The sequence below is a fragment of the Lactuca sativa genome, chromosome 5 (genome assembly GCF_002870075.4).
Source record: "Lactuca sativa cultivar Salinas chromosome 5, Lsat_Salinas_v11, whole genome shotgun sequence".
Classification (NCBI taxonomy): Eukaryota; Viridiplantae; Streptophyta; class Magnoliopsida; order Asterales; family Asteraceae; genus Lactuca; species Lactuca sativa.
Genome location: NC_056627.2, coordinates 19357647 through 19384692, shown reverse-complemented (window position 1 = coordinate 19384692; position 27046 = coordinate 19357647). Strand labels below are relative to the sequence as shown.

General features: G+C 34.0%; 1 protein-coding gene across 8 annotated transcripts; it reads left to right on the top strand.

Annotated features, from left to right (window-relative positions):
- Positions 1-17004: 17004 nt before the first annotated feature.
- Positions 17005-19017, top strand: LOC111910554 (uncharacterized). 8 transcript variants are annotated; one of them, XM_023906396.3, is made up of 3 exons: positions 17005-17162; positions 17517-17550; positions 17681-19017. In XM_023906396.3, exon 3 carries the CDS (start codon positions 17687-17689, stop codon positions 18869-18871), a length of 1185 nt encoding a protein of 394 aa, XP_023762164.1. In that variant the 5' UTR covers positions 17005-17162; positions 17517-17550; positions 17681-17686; the 3' UTR covers positions 18872-19017. The 8 variants fall into 8 exon arrangements, with proteins under 8 accessions (XP_023762164.1, XP_023762163.1, XP_023762157.1 ...); XM_023906395.3 differs by having other exon boundaries at positions 17517-17554; XM_023906392.2 differs by lacking the exon at positions 17005-17162 and adding an exon at positions 17169-17352.
- Positions 19018-27046: the final 8029 nt, after the last annotated feature.

The following is a 27046-nucleotide window of genomic DNA, read 5'->3' as shown; positions in this document are numbered from 1 at the left end:
AGAAACAATGGATAATATGCTTGGATTTCACATTGGTATGTGAATTCTACAACTACTTAACTGTAGTGACTATCCACACTCGGGTCATTCCTTGACTTGAACACCATTTCATGAATCATATGCACACATCATTCACTTGACCTAGAAGTATAAATTAGGTCAAAGTCTCATAGAAACTTAAGTCAAAGTTGAAGACTAGGACTAGTATATTTGATTCCTTAATTTCGCTTGAATCTCAGAATCACTACATAGAATGCCATAAAACCGATAAAAATAAATCACAAATATTACCTATAACTATAAAAGAGTTATAATACCATAAGATAATTTAAAGTCTCAAATATTCTATTTATTTTGATATTCAAAGATTTACAAACTCTCAAAAACCCTAAAAACCCTAAAACTTAAATTTTATAGAGTTTAACATCAAGAATTCTATAAAAATAGTTATGAAAATTATAATATAATCTTATAATAATAAAAATTATGAAAATGCATTTAAGGAAAATAAAATTTAAGTCATTAACAACTACCCTTAATTTATAAGTCAAAAATCAAGGTTTCATGAGCAAAAACTTGGTTACAGTGTATATTGTATAAAAAGTTTGATATTTTTATAAAAGAATTGAACTTTTTTATAAAAATAAAAGGAAATGAGGGCATAATACTCTCAAAAACATCCACCCTCTTCCCAAGACACCTCCCCTCTTCCCAAAACACATAATCACTTCTTTCTCTTTCACACTCCACTTTCTCTTTCATTCTCTCTCATTTATCTCTACCTTCACCACTCCATTTTCTCTCTTCCTCTCTCTACACCCATGAAAATTTCCAGAAAACAAACCCAATAACACTCCTTAAACTCGAAATCTTCATCATATTGTAGTGTTCTTGAAGGTAAAAATCAATTTCTACCTTACTTTTCCTTCAAAGTTTTGTTATTTTTCTTACACTTTCTTTTTCTTCTACTCCATTCTATTGTAAAATCATGAATACTTGCACCTACTCACGGTTTTGATGATGATGGTGGTAGGATTTCATTCAAAAACAACATGCATGTTGTAAATGGTGAAATCCAAGGACCAAAACCTAAGTCGAAACCAATATAATGCATTTTTCTACAAGTTTTTGGTGAAAAACACCACATGCATCCAAAGTTTTCTATGAAAAACGATTTTTGAACATTTCAAACTCATGAATGGTCTTCAAAAAAACATGCATGTATTGATCTTCAAGCTTAGATGCTAGATCATCAAAGTATGTTGTTAACAGCTTTCAAATATGTTCATGCAAGATTTAATTCCGAATAAATATCTAAAACTCCTTTTCCTGACAAAATCCGATTTTTCCCAGATTCCCATCAACAAAATGAGATGTTCGACAAATTTTCAGAAAATAATTCATTTTATCGAATTATTATAATTATTGAAATAAAAAAGGGCAATCAATCATATAAAATACTTTCTGAGGTCTAGGGATGAGCATGGGATGGAACCGGTACCGACCCATCCCGTTCCCGATTTCCCGAATACCGAATTTGATCAAAAGTTAATCCCGAGCACCGAACCGAATTAACATCACCGGTACTGGTACCGGGAATGGTATCGGTACTCGGTACTAGTACCGGTACCGGCGGTACCGATTCCCGAATTTCATGTATTTGGAGTACCAAGTATCGTCTGTATTTTTAAATTCGGTACGGTTTGGTACCGGTTCCGGTACGGGATCGGGATTTGGGATAAACTGCTCATCCCTACTGAGGTCTATAAATCCTAGATAAATTCATGGATGACCCCTATGCTAAATAATGACTTCTCATTAAGTTTCATTGATTTTTGTTGTTGTTTAGTGTGGTTTTGAATTTTCTTTTTGTTAAGCCCCAATAAATAATAAAACCGCTTCAGATAATTTTAAAAGGGTATATAATAATTTTTACAGCTTATACTCTCTGTGGAAGACTTAGAAAAATATTTTCAATGTTTTTCATAATGCATTCCTATTTTTCTCCGATTTTTGTATTTATAATGGACTAAAAACAGGAAAAATAGTTTTACTCATCCAAAATTTATGAAAATTTACCAGAACACCTTGTAGTACATTAGGATTCTACATAAAAATTTTGATGATTTTTCTCTTCTGTATACTATTTTTCTCCTATTTTCTAAGATTAAATACACTTAAATACACAAAATCGGATTCCAGTAGATAAAAACCACCTTTGGGATTTTTCCCAAATTATTTACAGTGTAAACGAACTTTAAAAAAACTTTGCTAATTTACTTTAACTATTTAATAATTATTCTCCAGTAAATGATTATTAAAGAGTATAAAACAAAGAAAAAGAGAAAGATTAACTGAAAAATATTTTTTATATTTATTGCAGCTTCTACATGTATATTAAAAGTGTTACAAAAATTTTGGGCAGTTTTGGAAACTGTTTTCCATTTAGTTCAATTTTTTTAGAATAAATGCACAAAAATCATAAAATTCGGTTAAACAGTTTAGAAATCCATATTTATATTTTTCCCAGCTTAAGTATGTCTAATGACAGTATTATAAAATGTTTGAGAATTTTTATGATCTAGATTCTATTTTTCACAAATTTATATTGTTATGAAGGCTTAAAATTTTGGAAAAAATACTAAATCATATCAAAAATTCAAAGGAAAATTTATGGAATCCCTCTACTTGTTTAGAATCAAAATGCAAAGTTTGAGAATTTTTGGAAACTGTTTGATCATATTTTGGCTTTTTAAGAGCTTAAAACACATTTAAATATGTTGAAATACCCTCAATTGTTATTACAAAAATCTAGAAATTAATATCCAAAATTGTCTTAATCACATGAGCTATAAAATCTCACCATTTCAGAAAAATGTTTGTAACTTAACAATATTTAATTTTGACAAATTATTGGCATAATTCTATTGTAGTAGTAAGTATACTAGTATTAGATTTCAATTAGAGACTCATTAGTGTGTAACATCGTTGTAGGAAAATGATAGTGGTATGAGTGGAGCGTAGATCAAGGCATCATTTGCATCATCTCAATGCATTGTGAGTATTCACGCACTCCCCCTATTTTCGGTTTTTTATGTTTTGGGTTGGAAAAGCATGTCCTAAACTATTTATGTTCGTTGTATTTAATTGATTTGTATAAAATTGATTACTATATTTTGCATATTGCGAGTATTCACGCACTCCCCTATTTTCAGTTTTTATGTTTTGGGGTGGAAAAGCATGTCCCGGAAAACTATTATTTGTTCGTTGTAGTTAAATTGATTTTTATCAAACATGATTGATATTTTATTGCTATATATCTTTATGTATGTCTATGCAACACGGAACATGAGAACTTATCGTCTTAAGGCCCTTCCCTTACGCTTTTCTCTAACCATTAACTCTTTGAGCCAATGGTCATTGTGGATAGCGCTATTAGGAATTGACAACTCCTCAGTCGCCCGACTGCTGGAGTGCATGATACCATGTAATCTATGAAACGATAAGCATAGATCTTGATAGGGCTTCGGTCATAGGCTTGGTTGAGAACTCATTGTTTGCTCATACACATACAAACTCGTTACTTATTATAGCAATAAACTTTGTATCTCGTTATAACAACGAACTTTTGTTACTATATACTTATTTACTTGTTTTAGCAACAAACTGTGTTGCTTCTTATAGTAACAAACTTGTTTGCTCCTTGTAGCAATGAAATTTAATTACTCATTTTAGTAACAAACTTTATTTCCCATGAGGATATGAACGTTGCATTTCTTTTGGGCAACATACTTTATTTCTCATGATGACAACGAACTTTGTTTACACAAACTTATTTAGTCATTTTAGCAATATATTTTTATCGATGGAAATTTATATCAAAATTTTGATTTCGATTCATGAAACCAATATTATTTTTAAACTTGTAAGTACTCACCAACTATTTTTAGAGTTGATGCTCGTTTTACATGCTTTTTCAGTAATCTTCGAGTAAATGGCACTTAGGGACAATTCACTTTTAGGAGCATTTGCATGTGTTATATTTCAATTTACATTGTAATTTCTTTTAAAAGTTGTTTAAACCCATTGTAAAATTGTAATGATTTTTAATACTATGGTTGTTGTTGTCTTTTAACTTTTGCTATGAAACACTTTATACTACCACGCCTCGTGTTTCCGCTTTAGCGGAGTGTGACAGAAAATGGTATCAAAGCTGAAGGTTATAGAGAATACCGGTTTTCCTTTGGAGAACCACAACTATAGCCAAAAAATTTCAAACCGTTTTTAAAATACTGAACATACTACTAGTATAACTAATTCGAGTACGCATTATTCCACTTTAATTAAGTATAGCCTGGCCAACTCTGCTTAATTAAGGAAAGTTAATGCGAGGCTGGAAACGGTTATAGTAGAATTATGTTCAAAACAATTTTTAACTTACACTTTTGAGAAACAAAATTTTACGGTGTGCGTACAGGCATTCATCTAGGTACACTTAGAAACTAAGTGCACTTTTACCACAATGTCTCATTTAGAAATATTCATACCCCTTATCAAGTGCTAGGTTAACCACTTAGGTTATATCACTAGCCACTCTAGGAACAATTCACTTAGTACTGAGAATGGGTATCCCTTGGTAGCCATTGAATTTAGATGTAAGGTTTGTAGCTAGATACACACTAGTAATAATCTTAAGTCGAAACCTATACCAATTATTCCTTAATACCTCTTCATCGTCTTAGTACTAGAGTTACAACTAGGAAAAAGCATTTCGATACTGACATGAATGATAATTGGAGCATCGCGTAAGGAGGTACATGAGTCGCCACTAAGTAATCACTTGGATACCATTATCGGACATTCCAGATTCGACTCACCAGGAGACACGGAGGTTTAACCTATACGTGAGACCTTATTACTGTGCTACGATTTAGCTCTACGTTGTTTCCACCTTGATCTTAAAACTTAACATATGATATCCCTTTGACCTCTATAAAAGGTCGGAAATTACATTGACACTTTAAAACGTCTTTCAAACAAATTTTATTTTCCTTTATCTTAGGGAAAAAGACATTGGTACTCGCCTTATACTCGCCTTAGTATTTAGGTACGATTAGCTACACTAACATACCTATTCATTACTTCTTAATCTTCCATCGAAAAGTTATTTTGCTTCATCGGTTTTACTTATCATCGATAAAATATTTTATAACCACTTCATACAACTTATTAGATCTTTCCTAACAATGTAAGCCATATTCTCGCTAAAAATCTTTTGACAACTTGCTTTAACTTAGCACTTTTCTTCAAAACTCAATTTAACCAATATTTGTTTTAACTTTGCTATTTTAATTTCATTTCAAATCCATTTCAATGGATAGATGTGCTTTTAAGGGCATATAAACCATTTTAATCCTTGCTTACCATTTTGACACGTTTTCGAAAAACTTAGAAACATTTTCTTTTATAAAGTGTTTAAACTCTATACTATAAAACATAGACCTATGACATTGAAGTTCATTTCATGTGTAAAAGCTCCATTGAATCTTTAAAACACTTTTGTTTGACATTTTTAACAGCTTTCTCATTTAGACATTGTAACTTACTTTAATGTGTTTTCTCGAAATCCACTTGATATTTATGCAAATTTCTACTTCAAACATGTTTATAAGACATCTCTAATGCTTGTATTTCAAAACATACATTATTTGTGTACTTTGCTCCAATATAGTTTGATAATCTATAAAGTTCTAAAACTTACAACATTGCAAAACTTAGTGTTCACTTTTAAAATTGCAGCAACGTACTTTTGACAATGCATAATTATTCATCTAAATATGTTAAGTCTTTACCTTATCCATTTTAACCATTGTTGGACCCCAGTCAAAAAGGTCAAAATTATTAGATTTTGAATTACAAGTTTTAAGTGTTTCTTCTTTTTCACAAATGGAGTTTAACTTAATAGATAACTCGTGAATATTTAGCAAACCTTAGAAAACACTTTAAAACTTCTACATTTTTATGTAACCATCGACATACATCAAATATTGAAGTTTGAAATATATCTCAACCTGGTTTTAAATCTTCCTATATGTATTGTTCTTAAAATTTTAACAATAACAATCATTGCCGTCACTACCTTCCTTTTTCTTTCCCTTGAACTTTATTTCTTGCTCTCCTTCTAATTTTAGATCTCGCACGTCGTAATATTAACATAATACATTGTCCAACTTTGTTTCTGTCTATTTTGCTTCTCCTGGTATCATGTTCGTATACATAAAGACTAGAAGTCTACACTTTCGTTTTGAGCAATTAATACATGTATAGTTGTGAGGCATAATTTTAATTTAGTCGACTTTGATATATTCAATTATGCTTTTTACCATATACTTCTTATTTTTATTTTGAAATCTACAATAAACAAGTAATCCTTATTTACATTTGTTCTTTCGTTCTAAATTCAGAAACTTGATTTAAAATGCAAGTTTCATTGTATTTTTCCTTATAATTAATACACAGGATGAATACGTTTATGCTTATAATTTTTCTATATCCGGAAAATATATGTGAATGATATGTATCCTTATGTTTCTTCTTTCCTTTAAATACATCAAAAATTTTGAATTTTACGATTATTTGTTCTCTAAATGATTGTTTTTGTAGAAACACTAAACTAAGAGTGTACTATTTTCAAAGATTGACATTTTTACACCTTTCTTAAAATAGTATTTTACTTTGCAATTTTCAGTGAATTCCTAAGCTCTCAAACTTGTTTTCATAACTCGTAAACTTGAATTTGTCCTGACTTAGACAATTGGACAATTTCTCAAAATTTTAATACAAATATTCCTATACAAATTCCTTTAATGGCGACTTAAACCTTTAACCTTATTTAATCTTTATATTATTTTACTACTTCATTGGATCGCCACACATGTATCTTCATTATCTTGGAATTATTGCACATTTTGATAATAGTGAGACTAATTATCATTTCTAAACACATATTTTGATAACAGTGAGATTTTTATTACTTCTAAGCACTTAAAATGCTATCTACACAATGTGATTTAATTTATCATAAACTTTCACCAACTTCATTAGAAACAATGACTCTCTAATTATATATACTCTTCGAATATAGTTCTATTATTGTAAGAGTCACCGTAGTAGTAATTATAGCCTCGGAGATCCTCAATCATTTCGTAATTTATTTTGTAGACGACACTTAAATAGCCTTTATATTTGAGATGTACCAAAACTTTATTGCCTACCCTTAGTACGTATGTTTTAGGAACTTACCCTCGATTGTTTCCCTTTCATTCATGCTACCCCTTCTTATTTCGAAATATATCTTTTCCAGAGGTAATAGCCAACCCGGAAGTGAACAAATTGTTTCTAATCTCTTCTTCATTAGGCAGAGAATTTACACTTACTGCTAATTTAGAATGCAATTTAAGGATCAATGCGGATTTAGCGCTCAGTGCAGTTGGTGCTTTAGCAAAAATTATAATGTTCTTTTAAGTTAGATAATATCTAACTAGATAATATTTTCAACTAGGTCTCCATGGTCGGATCATGATTTCCATGATCCTAATTTCTCGCAATCTAGACTATAGAACTCGAATTAAGGAAACATTACTTTGATTATAGCTAAAGAATTGGGCTCTTCCCTTGGAGAATTAACCCAAAATAATCAAAGAGTTCTCCAAGTCACCACCTCTCCAATTGTACAATTACATCCGATTGAGTTCTAATAGAATTCATCACGAATTGAATTTCGGGATGAAATTCTTTCAACCGGGGGAGACTGTGACAACCGTCAAAATTCGACTCGGTTATAGATTTGAATAAACTTAGTTGCACGTATAGGCACAACACATACTAGACTTAGTAACTATAAGTTAAGATATAACCTATTAGAAACTTGGAAACAAATAGAAACAATGGATAATATGCTTGGATTTCACATTGGTATGTGAATTCTACAACTACTTAACTGTAGTGACTATCCACACTCGGGTCATTCCTTGACTTGAACACCATTTCATGAATCATATACACACATCATTCACTTGACCTAGAAGTATAAATTAGGTCAAAGTCTCATAGAAACTTAAGTCAAAGTTGAAGACTAGGACTAGTATATTTGATTCCTCAATTTCGCTTGAATCTCAGAATCACTACATAGAATGCCATAAAACCGATAAAAATAAGTTAAAAACATTAATTATAACTATAAAAGAGTTATAATACCATAAGATAATTTAAAGTCTCAAATATTCTATTTATTTTGATATCCAAAGATTTACAAACTCTCAAAAACGCTAAAAACCCTAAAACTTAAATTTTATAAAGTTTAACATCAAGAATTCTATAAAAATAGTTATGAAACTTATAATATGATCTTATAATAATAAAAATAATGAAAATGCATTTAAGGAAAATAAAATTGAATTCATTAACAACTACCCTTAATTTATAAGTAAAAAATCAAGGTTTCATGAGCAAAAACTTGGTTACGGTGTATATTGTATAAAAAGTTTGATATTTTTATAAAAGAATTGAATTTTTTTATAAAATTAAAAGGGAAGGAGGGCATAATAATCTCAAAACCGTCCACCCTCTTCCCAAGACACCTCCCCTCTTCCCAAAACACATAATCACTTCTTTCTCTCTCACACTCCACTTTCTCTCTCATTTTCTCTCATTTCTCTCTACCTTCACCACTCCATTTTCTCTCTTCCTCGCTCTATACCCACAAAATTTTCCAGAAAACAAACCCAATAACACTCCTCAAACTCGAAATCTTCGTCATATTGTAGTGTTCTTGAAGGTAAAAATCGATTTCTACTTCACTTTTCCTTCAAAGTTTTGTTATTTTTCTTACACTTTCTTTTTCTTCTACTCCATTCTATTCTAAAATCATGAATAACTGCACCTACTCACGGTTTTGATGATGGTGGTGGTAGGATTTCATTCAAAAACAACATGCATGTTGTAAATTGTGAAATCCAAGGACCAAAACCTAAGTCGAAACCAACATAATGCATTTTTCTACAAGTTTTTGGTGAAAAACACCACATGCATCCAAAGTTTTCTATCAAAAACGATTTTTGAACATTTCAAACTCATGAATGGTCTTCAAACAAACATGCATGTGATGATATTCAAGCTTAGATGCTAGATCAACAAAGTATGTTGTTAAAAGCTTTCAAATATGTTCATGAAGGATTTATTTCCAAATAAATATCTAAAACTCCTTTTCTGACAAAATCCGATTTTTCTCAGATTCCCATCAACAAAATGAGATGTTCAGCAAATTTTCAGAAAATAATTCAATTTTCTCAAATTATTATAATTATTGAAATAAAATATGGCAATGAATCATATAATTATTGTTGTTAGTGTGGTTTTGAATTTTCTTTTTGTTTAGCTCCAATAAATCATAAAACGGATTTAGATAATTTTAAAATGGTATATAATAATTTTTGCATCTTATACTCTCTATGGAAGACTTAGAAAAATATTTTCAGATCTTTTCATAATGCATTCCTATTTTTCTCCGATTTTTGTATTTATAATGGACTAAAAATAGGAAAAATAGTTTTACTCATCCAAAATTTATGAAAAATTACCAGAACACCTTCTAGCACATTAGGATGCTACATAAATATTTTGATGATTTTTCTCTTCCGTATACTATTTTTCTCCTAGTTTCTAAGATTAAATACACTTAAATACACAAAATTGGATTCCAGTAAATAAAAACCACCTTTGGGATTTTTCCCAGATTATTTACACTGTAAATGAACTTTACAAAATATTTGGTAATTTACTTTAATTTTTTAATAATTATTCTCCAATTAATGATTATTTAAGAGGATAATTCAAAGAAAAATAGAAAGAATAATTGAAAAATATCTTTTATATTTTTCACAGCTTCTACATGTATAAAGAAAGTGTTACAAAAATTTTGGGCAATTTTAGAAACTGGTTTCTATTTCGTTCAACTTTTATTAGAATAAATGCACAAAAATAAAAAATAAAAACTCGGTTAAACAGTTTAGAAATCTATTATTATATTTTTCTCAGCTTAAGTATGTATAATGGCAGTATTATAAAAAGTTTGAGAAATTTTATGATTTGGATTCTATTTTTCACAACTTTATATTTTTATGAAGGCTTACAATTTTGGAAAAATAGTTAATCATATCAAAAATTCAAAGGAAAATTTATGGAATCCCTCCACTGTGTTTAGAATCAAAATGCAAAGTTTGAGAATTTTCGGAAACTGTTTGATAATATTTTGGCTTTTTAAGAACTTAAAACACATTTAAATATGTTGAAATACCCTCAATTGTTATTACAAAAATCTGGAAATTAATATCCAAAATTGTCTTAATCACATGAGCTATAAAATTTTGCCATTTCAGAAAAATGTTTGTAACTTAACAGTATTTAATTTTGACACATTATTGGCATAATTCTATGGTAGTAGTAAGTATACTAGTATTAGATTTCAATTAGAGACTCATTAGTGTGTAACATCGTTGTAGGAAAATGATAGTGGTATGAGTGGAGCGTAGATCAAGGCATCATTTGCATCATCTCAATGCATTGTAAGTATTCACGCACTCCCCCTATTTTCGGTTTTTTTTTTTTTTTTTTTTTTTTTTTTTTTTTTTTTTATGTTTTGGGGTGGAAAAGCATGTCCTAAACTATTTATGTTCGTTATATTTAATTGACTTGTATAAACTTGATTACTATATTTTGCATATTGCGAGTATTCACGCACTCCCCTATTTTCAGTTTTTATGTTTTGGGGTGGAAAAGCATGTCCCGGAAAAATATTATTTATTCGTTGTATTTAAATTGATTTGTATCAAACATGATTGCTATTTTATTGCTATATCTCTCTATGTATGTCTATGCAACACGGAACATGAGAACTTATCGTCTTAAGGCCCTTCCCTTACGCTTTTCTCTAACCATTAACTTTTTGAGCCAATGGTCATTATGGATAGCGCTATTAGGAATTGACAACTCCTCAGTCGCCCGACTGCTGGAGTGCATGATACCATATAATCTATGGAACGATAAGCATAGATCTTGATAGGGCTTCAGTCATAGGCTTGGTTGAGAACTCATTGTTTGCTCATACACACACAAACTCGTTACTTATAATAGCAATAAACTTTGTATCTCATTATAACAACGAACTTTTGTTACTATATACTTATTTACTTGTTTTAGTAACAAAATGGGTTGCTTCTTATAGTAACAAACTTGTTTGCTCATTGTAGCAATGAAATTTGATTACTCATTTTAGTAAAAAACTTTATTTCCCATGAGGATATGAACGTTGCATCGCTTTTGGGCAACATACTTTATTTCTCATGATGACAACGAACTTTGTTTACACAAGCTTATTTACTCATTTTAGCAATATATTTTTATCTATGGAAACTTATATCAAAATTTTGATTTCGATTCATGAAACCAATATTATTTTTAAACTTGTGAGTACTCACCAACTATTTTTATAGTTGACGCTCGTTTTGCATGCTTTTTCAGGAATCATCGAGTAAGTGGCACTTAGGGACACTTCACTTTTAGGAGCATTCGCATGTGTTGTATTTCAATTTACATTGTAATTTCTTTTAAAAGTTGTTCAAACCCATTGTAAAATTGTAATGATTTTTAATACTATGGTTGGTGTTGTCTTTTAACTTTTGCTATGAAACCCTTTATACTGTCACACCTCGTGTTTCCGCTTTAGCGGGGTGTGACAGTATAGGGCCATACTACCTTCCACACCTACCCATATGTGTCTCAAGTATCATCACAATGTCCTAAAACTATACGTAAGCATGGCGTGCGCTCAGTCCTTACTCCTAGAGGAAGGCTAAATATCTCACAGTCGGCGGACTCATCCCAACAACTCATACATCCATGAAATTTCCACCGGCCCTGCAGTACTAGTGTATGCTAGCCATACATAACGCTGTAACCCATAGAGTTTAGAATATCCAATCCTACCATAAGCTCCCAATCAAACAAGAACAGACATAGGCTAAATCAAACATTCTCAGGCTATAAGATTTTAATTATGTATAACAGTGATGCACACACTAAGCAACTACAGTAATGATGTCAATCTCATGAAAAGGAAACTCTAGGCTAGCAGACATCATGTAATCAGGCAATTCTATCATACAATTCATGAAGATCCCTATCCTAGTACTAGCATGTTGTTCTAACATATCACCTAATCACATAACTGTATGGTATTTTAGGGTCTACCTACTGGATCCGGCTGATCATACACCCTGCATCCTCCTTTACTTATTTTGAAAACCATTTAAAGTTTATTTTGAAAATCTTTCCTTGATTTGAGACTGGATTCGCACAAATGTTCCTTCAATTCACTCAAATCAAGGCTCTGATACCAACTTGTAGCACCCATAAAATTCATGCCAAATTTAAACTTTTCTAAACTATTTAAAATCATTTAACATTACAAAGTTTGTTTTCAAAATAATAATTATCAGAGTAGCCCAGCATTAAATCAAAAAATCATAACAACGGGAGAAGCGGTACGATCATGCATTCGCCTTCCCGCGATCACCAGAAGTACCTGAAACAATAAACTGAAACTATAAGCCCAAAAGCTTAGTGAGTTTCCCCTAAAATACCAACGTCATTCAAATATAACCATATCAAATACAAATACAACATGCATAATGAGCTAACAGTCTGACTGGACTGAATCCTGGTCCTCAGTCTATTTGGACCGCTCTCCGAGCCATCAGCACGTCTGGACCGCCCTCTTTGGGGCCTTCAGCCTATCCGGACCGCTCGTTGGGCTTTCGGCCTGACTAGATTTTTGCCTGGCCCGGCCCTACAATCTACCTGGTCCGCTCAGGGTGTCTTGGTCTACTTCACACAGCAGTACCTGCCTCAACCCTTTCCCTCAAACTAATAAACATGTGCACATACATATAAACAATTAAGCATACATATCTAACAGATCACTAATCGTCGCAACCATCCTATACCTAGGATACAGATCTAACCAATCGCTAACATAGGAACCATCCTAACTCACAAGGATGTAATCAACAACATAACATGCAATAAACCCATATGCAAATCCAATAAGGGCCGACATTGGTGCCTTAGACCCTGTCAATATAGTGAGGACAACTCACCTTGAAAGTAGATCGATGATACAGTAACGAACTCCTCCAATCCACGCTCTCGAAGAACAACACCTATTTCACCAATATTTTCCATCATAAATCCCAATTTACCCAAAATTCCCTTTAAAGGTACTGGTCCTTCCTTTGGTCAAAGTCAACGGTCAACCGTTCATGTTCACCCGACTCGTCGAGTGTAGCTTCTAACTCGCTGAGTCTAGTGTCTTTCCAATCAGGAAAAACCCCAAAAGGCTTGCCGAGTCATCTCCCAGACTTGCCGAGTCCAAACGTAACCCACGACCGCAAACCGTACATTGACTTGCCGAGTTGGATTACCATAATCGCCGAGTCCATGCAACCCATTATTCCAAACAGTAGATCTGAGTTCCTAGGGTGTGGTATCAATGTAAAGTTCCCACCTTTACATACTTGCATGGCTTTAAAGACTCAAAAGCCAATATCCAAGCTTGAAATGGGGTTTAACTCCTAAGGAAAGGTTCATACATTGCAAGGCTTAGAGCTTTATGAACTTAGAACCCAAGAAGGGTTCGGATCTGAAGTTGCAACTTCAGATCAAGCTCATACACCATAATAACACCATAATCAAGGCAAAAAGCCCTAAACTTCACCCATATGAGATCAGAAGGAAATAATGCCAAGATCACGAATTGATACCTCAAAATGAAGCTAACTGAGACAGGTTTTGTAGATCCACACGAGTTTCTTGCTGCTAGCTACATGACCTTCAAGCTTCCTTCACAAATTCCACCTTTTAAAGTTAAAGCACACTCAATAGAAGCTCACACATGAAATAGGGTTTTTTGGACTCTCTAGGGGCTGTATGGGACCAAGGGGGCGCTAATGGTCCCTTAAATAGGGTGTAAAATCCCGAAAATTAGTGCATCATCTACCAGCTCCTACTCGTCGAGTCACTCTTCCGACTCGGCGAGTCAGTCACTTAACACGTGGCCCAAACTCGCTGCTACTCGACGAGTCAAGGCATCCAACTCGTCGAGTAGACCTTAAAACTTGAAGGTTTAAAGCAATAATATTAATACCTGAAGATCGGGGCGTTACATAAACACTGATTTGTAGATACTAGTAACAGACAACGCAATACAATATAACACACACAAAATAATAATAATAATAATAATAATAATAATAATAATAATAATAAAAGAAGAAGAAAAAAAACACGGTCCTCTGGTAAAACAGAGACATATCTCCTAGTTTATATTAATCCTATAATACAACCAAAAAAAATAAAGAAGAAAAAACACCGTACTATAGCAAAACACCAACATAAGTTCTCCAACTTCATCCAAACCCATATGCGGATAAGCTTTTATGTGAAAATACAACACCTTTTCACAATGATAAATGAATGAAAACCTTGCTGTTAATACCACTACTAATCATGTTCAAGTGACGAGAACAATGATAACAAGAAAGAAAACGTGGTTAAAAAGTAATTCTTTTAAGCCAATCAAATATGTTTCATCATCTTCTAGGAATTTCATGCAAAAATTCTTATTTTCATAAAAATAAATACTTATGAACAATGACGGATCCATAATTAAAATAAGAAGGTATCCTAATTTTTTTAGAATAGTCTAAATTTTCTTTATGGAGTACTTGGGTTTCTCCGATCCGGTTTCAGTTTTAAATCCAAACATTAATTGAATTCTTAGCTAACCTCAAATACTGTTATATAAACATAAAGTTGAAGTATATATTTTGATACTTGAGTCAATGCGGGAGTCAAAATAGACATCAAATAAATCATCAAGATAACATGTTTATATAATAAGAGAAAATGGCTGACTATACTGTGTTTGACGATGTGAAATAGAATAGCTAGGAAAATAAAACAAACATAAAAAGAAACGATATGTAAGGAGCGAGAATCAATCAATAAAACCTTTGCTTCAATAATTCAACGTCATAACCAACAAATCAACTGTTTGTTTGTATTTATAAATAAAGGGATGCATCTATATACACACTATATAAAATGAATTTTTTCTAAAAAAATTTACACTATCGAAAAATTTTCAAGGGACTTCCCAGGCTTCCCCGTGATCTCCTTGGATCTGCCCTGCTTATGAATACAATAGATGTGTCGTAACAAGTTGATTTAATATGAAAAATAAATCTTACATGTAAAAATGAATACGAATATTAAAACTAATATCCAAATCTTAACAACCATAAAGCATAATATTTTTAATATAATTAATATTTTCATAATTACCATATAAAATATGATTGTTTTCGTGATTTCCTCCTAATTGAAAATAGGGAGGGAGGAGAAACAGAAACCAAACCTTGCTCCGTTGCTTCTTGCCTTCTTGACCTAAAATTTGTTTCTTTTAATTAATTTTTTCTTGTCTTATTTAACAATTAGTCCTCACTGAAAGTAAATGTGGCATATATAATAGATTGTAGTATGTTTCTTTTATAAAGTTTCATTCGGATACTAGTATTTACTTTTATTAACCATATTCTTTTATTTAATTATATGTATAGTCAAAACATAACAGCTTCTTTTTAAAAAGCAATATTTTCTATGGAACCCTTTCAACTGAAAAGACTTTTATATATATATATATATATATATATATATATATATATATATATATATATATATATATATATATATATATATATATTGTCATTGTTGCTTCATTTATTTGTCTTTAATACAACTAGATTAATAATTTAAGACTACATAAACATAATATACTTTCTTTACAAGGGAAATTATAAGAAAAAATATATTTTCTTAAACGTTTCACTTTAGTTCCACCAAAAAAAAATTTGAACAGAAAAGTGATGACTACTTGATTTTAAATGATAATACTTCATTTATTATTAAAAAAATAATTTTTTTGTTAATTTGAACCAAAATGAAATAATCAAGATTTTTATACTCAATTTTTTTTATTAAAATGAAACTTTTCTAAAAATAGAGTAAATTACACGAATAGTCCCTATGGTTTAGTGTAATTTGTGTGTTTGATCAATAACTTATTCTTTTTTATCTCGGACGGTCCCTATTGTTTGTTTTTGTTACGCGTTTGGTCACTATCTTACCTAAAAAGACTATTTTGCCTTTGATTTTTTAATTTGTTTACATAAACACACCCCCAACCACACTCTCATCAATTTACCTTACCTACCCTATCAATTTTTTTCTATTTAAATAATAGTCTTTTTAGGTAAGACAATGATCAAACACGTAACAAAAACAAACAGTAGTGACTAAATACATAACAAAAGCAAATAATATGGACCTTTCGAGTTAAAAAAATAAATTAAGGACCAAACATGCAAATTACCTCAAACTGTAGGGAGCATTCATGTAATTTACTCCTAAAAATATTGGAACTTTTCCGACCACTATTCTTTACAACATAGAAGTGTACTTAAATATACAATTTACCGAAAATCATTATGCAATTTTTTTTTTGGTAAAAAAACCTCATAACAAAATCCAAAAGATAAATAAAATACTTTGATATTCTAAAAAAACTATAGTTAAACTTTACATCCATTTATTTTCAACAAATTCTTAACATGAAAAGAAAAAAACACAAGAAATAATGTTTTTAATTTGCTTTTATAATTTACAGAAAGCATCAGTCATGTGTAGTTTAAATTAAAGTTAGATTTGTTCAAGATAAGAAATAAACACTAAATTTTTTTAAAAATAAAAATAAAATATCTCCAACGTTTTAATCACTTCTATTATTGAAAGATAAAATATTAGAAAATCCGCACCAAGTTATAAAACTGGGGACACACGGATGCAGAAGCTTTCACAGATTACACAGTCTTCAAAAACCCAAGTTACTTTCCCTTCATCTCGCTTCTCGAACTTGATTGCGTGTAGATTTTCTGGGATCAAACCCCAACAATTCTACTCATATTTCTCGAATTTGGTGTTAAAAGAAGGCAAGAAATGACCTAACTTTCCTTTTATATTTCACGCCTTTAAACTTTCCCTTTCTACTTTCTTAATTTCTTGGATTCTAGCGACTTTTCTCCCCATGAATCTTTAATCTTTGAATCCTGTTGTTATTGTTAATGTCTTCGCTTTCCCTTTTTACTCCATTAGATTCTTGATTTGGAGCTCTTCTTTGAGGTAAAGCAGATAACTTTCTTGAAAATCGAGTCTTATGTTGTCGTGGGTTTGTTTATAAATTGGAAATGAAACTTGGGTTGACTCAGTTAGCTCTTGACTTATTTTAGGAACTAGGGTTTGACATCAAAGATTTATTACGGTTCTTACTGTTTCACCTTTTTCAGGTGTGGTTTCTTGATTTGTTGTTTTCGACTTTTCGTACGTGAGTTTATGATATTTGCTTGAGTTCTTGATTCCCATGAAATATAGTTTAATAACTACGATTCCTATTCCATGAATTTGTTTAAGATTTATCTAATTTCTGCTGTGTCTTGATTTATTTGAGCAGGTTTTAATGGAGTCTCCTCAATCTGTCGTTTCACCATTCAAGAGCTCCTGTGTGTTTTCTGAACCTGAAAAACAGAATCTGGATCTTTTCCCAAAACACTCGACTTACGTAACCAAAAAACCCGAACCCGAACCATTTATTGGTGTTCTGGATGTTCACATTCATCAAGCTAGAGACATTCAGAACATCTGCATATACCATAAACAAGACGTTTATGCAAAAATCTGCATCACTTGTAATCCCGAAAAATCAGTCACTACTCAGACCATCAATGGAGGTGGAAAAAATCCAGTCTTTAACGAAACCCTTCGGATTAACGTTCCGACAATTGAATCTTCTCTGAAGTGCGAGATATATATGCTAAGCAGGGTGAGAAATTATCTTGAAGATCAGTTGCTAGGTTTTGCATTGATCCCTTTATCCGAAGTCCTCATCAAAAATGGAAAATTGGAAAACGAGTTCACTTTATCTTCCACCGATCTCTTCCACTCGCCTTCCGGTTTCGTTCACTTGTCGTTATCATACACCGGAGCTTCACCGGACGTGATCGCCATCCCGCCGCCACTTCCCGCGAAGGGAGCCGCCGACGACTCAGAATTAACCGAGTTCGACAAAATCGAATTCCCAGATCCTAAAATCGCAAACGAAAACCACATGATGGTGTCTGAGTATTTCGGTCTTAGCTCAGAGAGTTTGGTCTCATCCGACACTGATGATCAATTTGATGCACCGATTAAAACCCAAAAACCTGATTCACCCCCTTCTAGCGTTTCAACCAACGGTTCCCACTGTGCTTCCACTCACGTTCTAAGCCCCGAATCATCTGATGACTCTTCTAGAGACTCGAAATGTGCAAAACAAGAATACGATTCACATCTAAAGGAAAAACCGGCGGCAGGTGGTGATGGTGGTGGTGGTGCCGACAGTGATTCAGCAAGCGGCGGGGATCCGATAAAGAAGCCGGTGATGGCGGTGAACTTTGAGCTGGAGCAGAAAGTGGTGCAACAGGATTTTGTGGATTTGTATATGAAGAGTATGCAACAGTTTACAGAGTCGTTGGCTAAGATGAAGCTTCCATTGGATGTGGAAAAGGAGCGTACGGATTCTGGGAATTCAGGATCTGAGGAGAAGATACAGACACCGAACAGCACACAGTCACGCGTGTTCTATGGGAGTCGAGCTTTCTTCTAAATCGATTTCAACGTGATTCTGATTCACAGGTGATCTTTAGGGTTTTAGAATTTAAAGACTGAATCAATGATCAATACTGTTTTAGTTTACTTTCATATGTTGTTTCTCTTCTTAATGTATGTAAGTATGGATCTTTTGTGTTTTAACCTCTCTGTGTTTTTTTTTTCTTTTTTGAAATTCTGAGTTTAGGTCTTGTTCTACTTTTGCTTCGTTTATGAAGTGTGTTTGGATTTTGACAAAAACTGATGCTGTTTCTTATTTATTTCATTATGGTAAAATTGATTGCATTTTCAGAAGTAACTGCTTACTTATTAGACCATCTCTAATGCATTGAACTCATATGAGTTTAATGGATTGACACATATACATTCCACTTACTATACAACTTTACTCATTAAACTCTACACTCCATTAAACTCTATACAATTTAATGGATTGTCGTATCATTTATCATTTTCTTTTTATTTATTGTTATTTAAAAAAAAAAACTAATTAGAATGAAATTAAAAATTAAAAACTACAATTAAAATTAACATTAATTTAAAATAAAAAATAAATAAATAAATATATATATATATATATACATATATATATATATATATATACATATATATATATATATATATATATATATATATATATATATATATGTGTGTGTGTGTGTGTTTGAGAGAGAGAGAGAGAAAGAGAGAGAGGAGAGAGGAGAGAGAATATAGAGTTCAATGGGGATTGAACTCCCCATTCCATTGAATCCTAGTCATTTTTCTACAATGGGGATTTTAGGTTTAATGAGATTAAACTCCCCATTAAACCTCCCATTGAATTCCCATTGGAGATGGCCTTAGGTTATTAGGCTATGGTGAGCCCCCAACCCACCGGCAAAGTGCTGCCAAATGTACGCACACGTCAGTGTCACATCCAACCAACCACCATCTCACTAATCATTAGAAATGGTTACCACTCCACACTCCATATTATTTATATTTTTTATTTTTTTAATTTTAAAACATTAGATTAAATAAAAAAATATTATTATAAACTTTAATCATTTTACTAACTAAAAAATCAAATAAAAATATTATTAATTTTTAAAATTAAATAAACATAATTATATATAGTTAAGGGTTTAACTTAATTCAAATAAAAGTGAAAGGATATAATATGATTAAATGACATAACCTGAGAGACCAAATTTGTAACTTCCATTAAAACTCGTTTACAATTTGGTTGTCTTTTCACCCGAATTCTGGAAAATGGTTGTTCTTCACCCAAATTCTGGAAAACAGGTATATCCTTTTTTTTTTCTACTTCTACTTCGATGATTAAAAGAAAAACCAACAAAATTAAGGGGCAAACGGTAATAAAAGAAGCAAGCTAATAGGAAGCTCCGTCTTCTCGCGTCTCCGGAGCCTCGTCACACACAGTCCCCCAGTTTTTGGGGCGGTGTTCACGCTTAGGAGAGACTGACACCTCAGCCCAAAACGCGTGAAAAACCTCCATACTTGCTAGCCTTACTGTGAGTCTAACAAATTTAAAAATATCCTGATTCTTGATAAGTTTAATCATTGACCTAAATGATGCTTTGTTGTACTCACTATTGATTCTATTATTGATTGTATGATGACAATAATGTCAGGAATCTTTGAAATAGAAGATTTTTTTTACAACAGGAAAAATACTCGGTGATATATGAAGTATTTTGAATTAACCTCCACATATCTTTTTTATAGTAAAGCTTTTTAATAAATTTATTCATGGTCCCATTAATTTTAAATCCACAAATATTTAAAGCAAACTAATAAACCTGATATATATATATATATATATATATATATATATATATATATATATATATATATATATATATATATATATATATATATATATATAATCTCTCCAAAAAATACTTATCAGTTTACAAGTTGTTTTGAATAAACATGAGATTGATATTAAAAAATAAAAAATAAAAAAAAACCTCCGGGAAAAAGCTTTTCAAAAAAAAAGTTTAAATAAACTTTTTTACGGATGTTTTTATTATAATTAGGTCATCCGGTATACGGACCACGAAGGGTCTCGTGGTCTAGGTGGCCACGACCATGGTTTGTGCACTCTAGCCCGGACCTTCATGGTTCGTCATGCCTAATTATTTTATCTTATTTGGACTTAGGGCCCTAGTGATGTTCACCACGAAAGGCAACACCCAATCGAACTTTACTTCCCTTTTGACCAAGAATAACGGCTAGTTTGCTTATTACTTTATTTAAATTTTTTACCTAAATAAAAAATCACTCCAAACCTTCTATAAATACCAAAACACATGTAACGCCCTACCAATATGGTATTTCCATTATTATCTTAAGTATATAAAAATTGTTGCAAAAATGGTTCTTACGTCGTGCGTACGCATGACGTAACTCATTAAAAGGAACGTGGGTCTTCATGAGTACGCAGGGTATACTCATCAGATGAGCAAACCCAAAATTTTAGGGTTTGAGCCTTATATAATGTCATTGTCTGCCTTGAGACTATAACACCCAGTATGTCAGGTAAAATGTTAGCTAATTCTTTTCTCTTATTTGGACTTAGGGATCCTAGTACGTTGGGCGTAAAAAAAGTACGTTGGGCGTACTACGAAGCATGCATGAGAAGGGATATTCCTTTGGTAAGTTGGGTGTACCCATGCGTACGCAGGGCATGCTTCAGTCAGGGGCAAACCCTAATTTTTAGGGTTTGCACCCTATTTAAACACACTAAGTCCCCCAAGCCCTCACCTTATCAGCCTCCATTCCCCCTTTCAGCTATACCTCGAAACCCTAATCTATTTCCCTAAGAGACTTGTAGAGAAGCATTAGACAAGAGGGAGCTTGTAGATCCAAATATTATTCACTCTTTCCAACTTATTAGAGGTATAAAGTCTAAACGTTGCTCCTCCTATGTGTAGGTCTACATATGGGAAAGAATTTAGCATATTTTGGTCCCATGGATGACCTCTTGTGAGTAAATGCTACTCCAGATGTTATGAGATGTTTCTTTTAATGTTTCTGAGGTCCTTGATCCATAAAGCTTGCATCTTGACGGTTGTAGACCAACCATGCATGAGTTAGCGACCATTTAATGGAAGTAGAATGCTAAATCTATGGTTTGAGTCCCATTAAGACATGCAAAGTTGTAAAGTTTCCAACTTTATTGCTTCAGGTCATTCCAAGTGAGCTAGATATGTAGTTGGACGTTAGGTCTTAACGGATTAAGACCTTAAAATGAGACTTTGGCCAACTGGGGCGTACATAGGGCGTACGTTGAGCGTACGTACCTGGGATCCCGATCCGTGTGTTGCACTCGAGTACGTCGGGCGTACTGGTGGTACGACTAGAGTACTCACTAGGTAATTTTTGGGTTTTTAGATTTCGGTTCACCTTGGACTCTAGGGTTTTGGGCCCTTGTTAGGCCACAAACTTTTCTGAAATAGGCAATTGTTAGCCCATGGTCCTTATGGATTTGGGCCCATATTGGGCTTTGAGTGCCTTTCAGACTTTGCGCTAGTATGGATTTGGAACATGATATGTTAGGCCCAATAAGGGAGGGATAAAGCAACATTTTTACCCTAGGAGTCGAGATTTAGGGTTTGGACTCTTGGTTTGGGCTAATGACCTAATTGCTAGTTAGGGTTCTATTATTTATGATTTAGTGAGGGGGATTTTACGATTCAGCATCCTAAGTGGGATTTGTTTATCTTCAGAAGGAAGTGAGTTTCCTTCACTATACTCGTGGGTCGCAGGCAGCAATGCTAGCCCACTAGACTATGTTTGTATGATGATAGTTGTCTTCGTGACAATTTCCTGTTATGCATACATATGCTTGTTGTCTTTGTGACTCTTGCTTATATGATTGTATGCTAGTTGTAGGGGTGAAATATACTCTATACCGGTTGAAAGAGACTGAAAGGGGTGAAATATACCCAATATCGGTTAACAGAGACCGAAGGGGGTGAAATAGACCCAATACCGGTTGAAAGAGACCGAAGGGGGTGAAATATACCCTGTATTGGTTGAAAGAGACCGAAGGGGTGAAATAGACCCAATTTTTTTTTAAATAATATGCATGTATGGTATGGGGTATTTCGGGGAAGTTCATTAAGCTTTGTGCTTATGGTTTTCAGTTTATGTTTCAGGTGCTTCCAACTCGAAAGGGAAGGGTCCAACTTAATCGTACTACATCCGCCCATGTTTTCCGCATTATGTGATTTTGGGATTTTATACTCTGATATTATTTCTCTATGATGCACACTTGGTTGTTTTTACATGATTATTGGATTTTTTGGAATGGATTAAAAATGAAATTTTTATCTGGAATTTTTGGGAAGTTACAAGATGGTATCAGAGCCTTGGTTTGAGGGATTCGGGCATACTCTTGGGTGTGTTTGAACTCAAACTGAGGATTTGGTAGATTTTTCATAAAAGGAAATGTTTTATTAAGAGATTTTAAACAAAAGAAAGGGGTGTGATGCATGCAATCAGTCGAGCTCAAGTAAGTCTTCCCAAAATACCCATACATGTTATATGTTTTATGCTATGGTATGAGAATCACATGCAAGATAAGGACTAGGGATCTACTTAGGATTGCATGATATAATGCTAGGAGAGATTCCTATATATGCCTATTGTATGAGATTATAGATTTGCATGCTAGTATAAATCAGTTATCTGATAGATGGGCTATTTAGGTTATGTATAGATTTGAATTGCTTGATGCTCGAATGTTACGTGCTTTGTGCTTTTAGGAATTCTCAGTAATATTAGTTTACTAGTGGACTAATACGCTTGGTTACATATTGTTGAGATTATATAATTTTAGAGGGTTAGGTTTAACTCTATTGTGTAACTCTTGTCTAAATCCAACCATTGTAGTGTGAGACCTTTCACTCGAAGAATTATCTAGTATTGATGGTATGTAATTGTATTTGTGTGGTAGTTAGATGGTATTAGAGGGAGTTCCTTTTGCAGCTGATAGCAGATAGTGGTGAGGAAAGGAACTCTAAGGAGTTCCTGGAATATGTCCTAGCACATAGGACGCTCTATAGTATGAGAGGGGTACTGGATAGAGAGGAAGTGACTGGGAGGATTCGAGACAGTCCTTGGGGAGGGTATAGATAGGTGTGGAAGGTAATATTGGGCCCTTACTACTAAAAGCACATAATCTATACCCAAGACAAGGAAGGCCTCGATGAATTCAAGAAAATTCATGGGCATGAACCTCTTCATGTTTATATTGATTTTTTATGTGTTTTGTTTCAGCATAGTGATGACATGCGGTGGGGCCATCAACTCGATGATACCAAGGGTTTCGATTCTAGATCGAGGGGCCATCAAGGTCGGGGCCATTATAGCAAGTGCGGTATGGCGCATGACGGAGTTTGCATGGACAGTGATTCGGGCTGCTACAAGTGTGGCAAGACATGACACTTTCATAGGGATTGTACTGCCACTACCACCACCCAGGTCTCTGATCTGGTTTTCTTTCATTGCAATCAGAAGGGCCATAAGAAGGCCAAGTGTCCAAGTTTAGCAGTGATGGGACTAGTAGCAGCACTTGCTCCAGCGACTTTGAGGATCACTGATGGCCGCCAGGGAAAGTCAAAGACGCTAGTTGTTCGGAGCATGGCATTTCAGCTGACAGCCGAGGAGGCTCGTGCAACACCTGATGTGGTCACGAGTATGCATTCTCTCCTTACCTTTTTATTTATGGTGTTTATCATGCTTATATGTTTGTATTGTTGTTTAGGTTCGTTCCTTGTGAACAGTATACCTGCGTTGATTTTATTCGATTCGGGAGCTACCCGATCTTTTGTATCTCTTGCGCTTAGTAAGAGGTTTGACGATGTTCTTGGAGACCTGGATTAGCCTCTAGATGTTGATATTACTGATGACCATTTGGTGCGAGTGTCGAGGGTTCACCAGGGATTCACTTTGGAGTTATTCAGCGAACAGTATTCGATTGATTTGGTTCCTATCCCCCTGCGTGAGAGCAAGGTCATCGTGGTAATGGATTGGTTGAGCACCAACGGGGCAATGATTGATTATGGGATTTAATTGGTACGTGTTCGAACCCCAAGTGGGGGAGAGTTGGTGATCCATGGTGAGGGTGCTCAGCGTGCGTCAGCTCTCTGTTCAGCAACGAGGTTCTAGCGTTATCCCCATGTAACACCCGGTTTAGAAGGTGCTCAGTTGCAACATTGGAGGCCAAGGTCATAAGCATAATATGTCGATTCGGCCTTTTATGGGTCTCCGGTCTTATTCGAAAGGTTGTAGGGCTCGGGTGTGAAGCTGGGAGCATAGGGTTTCTCACCACCTTTTCGTGGATACGAAGTTCGAAGGAAACAGACATAGAATGAAGAAGTTATAGTACTTTGAGGATATTGACATTATTGGTCCTTAGTGGAGAAATGTGGAAAGGAGATCCGATGCATGCATGGTGGCCAGCACAAGAGTATGCCCAATGTAAGCTGGGGTACGCCCAGCGTAGAATAGATAAGTGGTCGCTGGTGTTGGAGGCGTACGCCCATCGTACGCTCAGAGTCCCTTAACCCTAATTTTTAGGGTGTTCCACTATATAAAGAACATTATACCCTCTAGGTTCAACCTCCTTCTCACCCTTAGACAGTTTTCACGAAACCCTAATCTTATTTGAGTGCTCTTGGAGCTTGGAAGGCTTTGTGAGAGAATTTTGGGTGTTTTGGATCCACCCTTCAAGGAAGCAAAGGTCAAGGGAAGGTGTTGGTGCAAAAGAGAAGGTTCAGATCTGGGATTGTTGCTTTACTTTTGACCTTTTAAAGGTATAAAGTCTTGAGCTTAATCTCTTAGATCTCTCTTAGGATGAGTTTATGTGTAATGCCCCGATTCTTAGGTATTGAATTAATATAAGAATTTTCTTGTTTTTAAGGCCTACTCGACAAGTTGGTTACCCTACTCGTCGAGTAGAAACGGCTTGGTCCGCGTGTTTTAGTGACCTACTCGCCGAGTCCAATAAGGGACTCGACGAGTAGGAGATGGCAGAAGAAACCCTAAATTTCGGGGCATTGCACACTATTTAAAGGATCATTGGCCTCCCCTAGCCTCCCCATTACAGCCTCTTGTCCCTCTTTAACCCTAATTCGAGTATGTGTGTTCTTTTGGAGAGTTTAAGCTTGGAGGAAGGATTTTGGTGAAGGAATCACTTGTGAAAACAAGCTAGTTGAAGCAAGAGTTCGTGGGATTCAAGTTCTGCATCAGCAAACACTCTCTTGAAGGTACTAGATTGTTTTCCTTTGCTCATTTTCTCCTAAACCCTCTTGTGCACGAGTTTTAAGAAAGGTTTCTCATGATTAAGCCAAGATCTGAAGTTGTAACTTCATATTTGGACTCCCCTTGGCTTCTAGATTCATAAAGTCATCAACTTTGCCTAGTATGAGCTTTCCCTCAAGGATGTGACCTCATTACAAGCTTAGTTTTGTCATTTTAGGGTCTAAAATCCTTGCATGCACGTAAAGTTTGCAACTTTATGTGATAAGTGTATCTAAGGAAGTTGGATATGCAATTTGGGGCCTTGGCATAGCTTAAAAAGTGTCTGCATGGTTAAAGGGATGAAGGGACTCGGCGAGTCGCATAGCCGACTCGGCGAGTCAGATGAAGATGGGCATGAACCCGACGAGTTGGATGAACAACCCGGCGAGTCCAATGAAGGTTGTCGTAGACTCGACAAGTTGTATGAACAACTCGGCGAGTCGGTTAAGGTTTCCCCAATTGATGGATGCATGTGAACTTGTCAAGTTGCAAGGAGGAAATTCGACGAGTTACCTTAGAGGTTTGATCGCAAGCCTTAGGAACTTGACGAGTCACTCTGGAGACTTGGTGAGTGGACGAGTATCTCAAGGAACTCGACGAATAGCTGAGGATACTCGACAAGTTAGGTTCAACATGGATTGTTGACCTTGAGTGTGACTTTGACTTTGACCAAGGGTTGATTAGTTGACTTATGGGTACCTTGAAAGGTTGAGAACTTACGAGTATTGTTTTATTATGAAAATAGGTGGTGGAGTTTGTAGCAACGATCCGAGAGTTGGAGTTTATCTACCGAGCCGGCTTTTGCAAGGTGAGTTATCATCACTATATCAAAATGGTCTAAGGCACCAAGGTCGGCCCT